Raw genomic sequence first — 5,000 nt, 5'->3', positions numbered from 1 at the left:
CAGAGGAGCAGAGGAGGCGTCCTCCTCTTCTGGAGGGGACGCACCACCCAGCTCCTCTGCTCTCTCCAGCAGCGGTGAGCTCCAGCACGTCGCCAGGGGTCAAAGGTCACATGTCGGCATGGGGAAGAGTGGCCAACGCCGGGCGGTGAAGTGTCCAATGAAATGAGACAAAAGAAAAAGATTATCAGTTCATGTTCCATGTTTCCCATGATGCACTCTGAGCACGCTTCATTCTCATTGGATCGGCCTTCCTGGTCCTTCAGTCAAAAAGACATCTCATCTCTCGAGGAGCCGTGATGCGGTCAAAGGGGGCGGAGCTCAGTGGGTCCTCCTCTGGTCTTAAAGCCAGGGATAGAATCCGTCTCCATGGAGACATGACGTGGACACGTCCTCACTTTAAATAAACACGGCCGACCCCTTCAGGGACCAGAGTCCAGATGAACCAGACGCCATGTTGGACGTACTGTATGCTCATAAAGGTACGATACGAGGACAGTAGAGGCTTCTGGGTAATGACACTTCATTGAGGACATGCTGAAACAGAGACTTCCCTGTTTGCTCCGTTCCTTTGGTTCACAACCCGAGAAAAGGTGTGTGTGTGTGTCTGTGTGTGTGTGTCTGTGTCTGTCTGTGTGTCTGTGTGTGTGTGTGTGTGTCTGTGTGTGTGCCCCAGTGAACCAGAAATATCAAGAACAGTAACTAGACACGAGTTCTACCGGCGTGTGATCTTCTCTTCCACCACCGGGTGGAACCAGTGAGCCCCAAGGAGGAGACCAGGTTACAGAGGAGGAGAGGAGGAGCAGCTACCCCCCCCACTCCTCATCACGTTTATCTTTATTCTTCATCGTAACATTTGCAATTGAAAAGTCCACTAAAGAGGTCTGTGAGGATGTTCTACCAGTGGAGCTCTCCGTTAGCTCTCTGTGAGCTCTCTTAGCTCTCCGTTAGCTCTCTGTAAGCTCTCTTAGCTCTCCGTTAGCTCTCTGTGAGCTCTCTTAGCTCTCCGTTAGCTTTCCGTGAGCTCTCTGTGACTCTAGCCTCCTCCTCTCTCTGTGATTCTTAGCCTCCGCTAGCTCTGTGAGCTCTCTTAGCTCCCGTTAGCCTCCGTGAGCCTCCGTTAGCTCTTAGCTCTCCGTTAGGCTCTGTTAGCCTCCGTTAGCTCTCTTAGCCTCCGCTCTCTGTGAGCCTCTGAGCTCTCCGTTACCTGTCTGTTAGCTCTCTGTGAGCTCTCCGTTAGCTCTCTGTGAGCTCTCCGTTAGCTCTCTGTGAGCTCTCTTAGCTCTCCGTTAGCTCTCTGTGAGCTCTCTTAGCTCTCCGTTAGCTCTCCGTTACCTCTCTGTGAGCTCTCCGTTAGCTCTCTGTGAGCTCTCTTAGCTCTCCGTTAGCTCTCTGAGCCTCCGCTTCTGAGCTCCGTTAGCTCTCTTAGCTCTCCGTTAGTGCTGCCTCTCCATGACTCTTCTCTAAGAAGTGGAATACAAGTCTCATGGAGACTAAATAAAGAGGAATGTCTTCCAGCCTATCGGGTTACAGCCTCCTGGTTCCACTTAGAGCCGTTCCATTATTTCAGATTTATCACTGACATGTTTGCAAGTTGCCATGTCCCCCCCCCCCCCCCCCCCCGACAGAGCCGACCAATGACAGGCCGGTTGGTCGTAGCTGGTCTACAGAAGTCATGTCGTATCTGACGTACATCTGGAACCTGGTGGATCTTAAATCCCCAAATCAGTGAATTAGGAGTTGGACTTGAGGGAGACGCTGACTGCAGAGCTCTGGCGCCCCCTAGTGGAGACCATCGGCCATGCTGAACTTGTTGGTGTCTGCAGCTTCCTGTTGACCTCTTGACGGTTGTCTTTCATCTCAGCACCGGAGGCCTGGACCGGGTCCTGAGGGGTCCTGACCTGCAGGGTCAGATCGACCAGAGACCGAATGCACACCTGCCAGATCAGCTGGTCCTCTGAGGTCAGTCAGATGGACTTTGATGAGGTCATTCAAAGTCACTCTCCAGGTTCAAGGTCACAAAGAGGATGGGCGTCCACAGCGCCCTCTGGTGCTCAGGCAGGAAACACACAGAATGAATAAAGTTTATAATATTGATTGTATTGCCATCCATATATACATATATCTGTTTGTTTTCTTTCTCTTGAACATTTAGAGTTTAAAGAACACATCACTACAGACAAGGAACCCACGGAGAGTAGAACAGGAGGAGCATCTCTCCAGAGGGATGATGCTCTAGAGGTCAGAGTTGATTCTCTAGAGGTCATCTAGAGGTCACACAGACAGAAGGTTGATTCTCTAGAGGTCATCTAGAGGTCACAGACAGGTTTGAATCTCTATAGGTCATCTAGAGGTCACACAGACAGAGGGTTGGTTCTCTAGAGGTCATCTAGAGGTCACAGACAGGTTTGAATCTCTATAGGTCATCTAGAGGTCACACAGACAGAGGGTTGATTCTCTAGAGGTCACAGACAGGTTTGAATCTCTAGAGGTCATACAGTATATGACAGTGGGTGTGGAATGGATCAGCAGGAAGCCTAAACTAGGGCGGGGTTGCCGTGGCGACAAAACACCGGGCGGTCAAGAGCAACAAGAGAAACATCACTGACGTGTTTATGAAACACAAAACCACACGAACAAGGTTCCCGGCTAGTTCCAGGGGACAACTAAACACGTTACACATGTCATGCAGGCGATCGCCGACCAGTCGATCGTTACCACGACAACACGAGTCAGGATCAGGCGAGTCGGGCTTCGGGTCGGGCTTAGCGAGTAAAGGTTGAACATCAAAGAGACACACACAACTCAATGGTACCGCTGCGCAGTAACGCCTCATAGCTCAGACACAGCGCCCCCTGCTGGACAGAACGGAGCTCTGGCCTCTTTATCTCCATCAATGTGGAATCAACGAGCTCAGCACGTTAGGAATGCAGTCAGAAGTCAGCATGGAGTGTGAGTGTGTGTGTGAGATGCGTGTTGAAACATAGGGACTTCTAGATGAATTAAGCCGTGTGTGATGTCAGCAGCAGGAAGCCAAATGAAACCGTTGGAAGATTCTCAGACAGAATAAATCTTAACCAGGAAATATTTAAAAAGAATAATCCAACAAACCCTCAACAGAACCGATACGAGCGATGGGCAGAACTTTGGGTTTCATGCATCACATGAGCGCACACACGTCGACACGTTGACAGTCACAGAGACTCCTCCGGCGTGAGACTCCTCTCGTGGAGACGTTCCTGTGTGACGGCCGACCCTCGACGTAAAGACGAAGTCCTCGGGGTCACTCGGCGCTCTCCTGGCCCGGCTGCTCCTCCTCCTCTTCAGGAGCAGGTTCTGTAGCTCCGCCCCCCTCCCCTTTGAACAGCTCCTCCATCAGCTCCTCTCCGGCGCTGCCGGCCCGTGACGCCCACAGAGCGGCGCCCTCCCTCAGGCCCAGGGAGCGCAGCAGCCGGGCGTACTCCACGAAGGACGTGTGGATGAGTTTATGTGCACCGGGGTCAAGGTCAACGCCGACATACGGGGGTCATGGTCACAGAGCTGAGCCAATGGGTGAGAGGCGCATGAATCACATGAGTCAGGGTACGTTATGGCCTCATAACTCTAAAGCTCTTCATAGCACTTCATAACCCTAAATAACTCTTCAAAGCTATTTGAAGCTCTTCATAACCCTTCATAGCTCTTCATAACACTTCATAGCTCTTTGAAGCTCTTCATAACCCTTCATCACTCTTCAAAGCTCTTCATAACTCTTCATAACACTTCATAGCTCTTCATAACCCTTCATATCTCTTCATAGCCCTTCATAACCCTTCATATCTCTTCATATCCCTTCATATCTCTTCATATCTCTTCATAACCCTTCATAACCCTTCATAACCCTTCATAACCCTTCATAACCCTTCATATCTCTTCATAGCCCTTCATATCTCTTCATATCTCTTCATAACCCTTCATAACTCTTCATAGCCCTTCATATCTCTTCATAGCCCTTCATATCTCTTCATAACCCTTCATATCTCTTCATAACCCTTCATAACTCTTCATATCTCTTCATAGCCCTTCATAGCCCTTCATATCTCTTCATAGCCCTTCATAGCCCTTCATAACCCTTCATATCTCCTCAAAGCTCTTCATAGCCCTTCATAACCCTTCATAACTCTTCATATCTCTTCATAGCCCTTCATAGCCCTTCATATCTCTTCATAGCCCTTCATATCTCCTCAAAGCTCTCTGAAGCTCTCGTCTGGAGAGCCCGATGTTCTTCAGGCGGATACTGGACGAGTCGTTGGCCTCCATCACGCCGAGCTGCAGGCAGGCCTCCATGAAGAGGGCGGCGCGGTCAAAGTGCCTCATGCTGCAGGCGAGAGGAGAGCAGCGTCACGTGTGTGAATGTCATAGATCAGCCTGTTCATAAGAGGCAAATGAAAGGAAACTTTCCAGTGAGCGAATGTGAACGAGAGAATTCAAAATACAAGAAACAACTATCGACATCTCTCCATTCTTTGCATGAATACATCATGAATATAAATTATTATGTTCCTCAAATGAATGGATACTGACACTGAACTAGTTATTCTGTATGTCAGTGAGTCCAGATGAGACATCCAGGGCCTCATGCGGGTCTCACTAAGACCTCAGCATGTTGTTGTTGTTGTTGTTGTTGTCTCACTTGTTGAGCATCTCTCCCACCCTGGAGAAGCAGCCCAGCGACAGCAGCACCAGGATGGCTTTAGACTTCTGGTTGACCTGCGAGGAGCAAAGGTGCTCCGCCCAGCGCTTCAGCACGTCAGAGCTCTCTGCTGGGCTCAGGCGCACCTACACACACACACACACACACACAGAGACACACACACACAGACACACACACACACACACACAGAGAGACACACACACACACACACACACAGAGACACACACAGAGACACACACACACACATACAGAGACACACACACAGAGACACACACACACACACACACATACAGAGACACACACACACACA

The 5,000-nt window shown here is 50.1% G+C and overlaps 1 protein-coding gene across 1 annotated transcript in view; it reads right to left on the bottom strand.

The window, feature by feature from the left end:
• Positions 1-3,228: 3,228 nt before the first annotated feature.
• Positions 3,229-5,000, bottom strand: part of wdr11 (WD repeat domain 11) — a 66,089-nt gene continuing 64,317 nt past the window's right edge. Inside the window, exons 27-29 of the mRNA XM_056436312.1 lie at positions 4,670-4,815; positions 4,275-4,354; positions 3,229-3,486 (exon numbers count right to left, since the gene is read on the bottom strand). Coding sequence (XP_056292287.1) covers positions 3,281-3,486; positions 4,275-4,354; positions 4,670-4,815 — 432 coding nt within the window. The 3' untranslated portion in view covers positions 3,229-3,280. The remainder of the gene's footprint in view (positions 3,487-4,274; positions 4,355-4,669; positions 4,816-5,000) is intronic.

The sequence above is a fragment of the Pseudoliparis swirei genome, chromosome 17 (genome assembly GCF_029220125.1).
Source record: "Pseudoliparis swirei isolate HS2019 ecotype Mariana Trench chromosome 17, NWPU_hadal_v1, whole genome shotgun sequence".
Lineage (NCBI taxonomy): Eukaryota > Metazoa > Chordata > Actinopteri > Perciformes > Liparidae > Pseudoliparis > Pseudoliparis swirei.
This window is presented reverse-complemented; position numbering and strand designations above follow the sequence as displayed.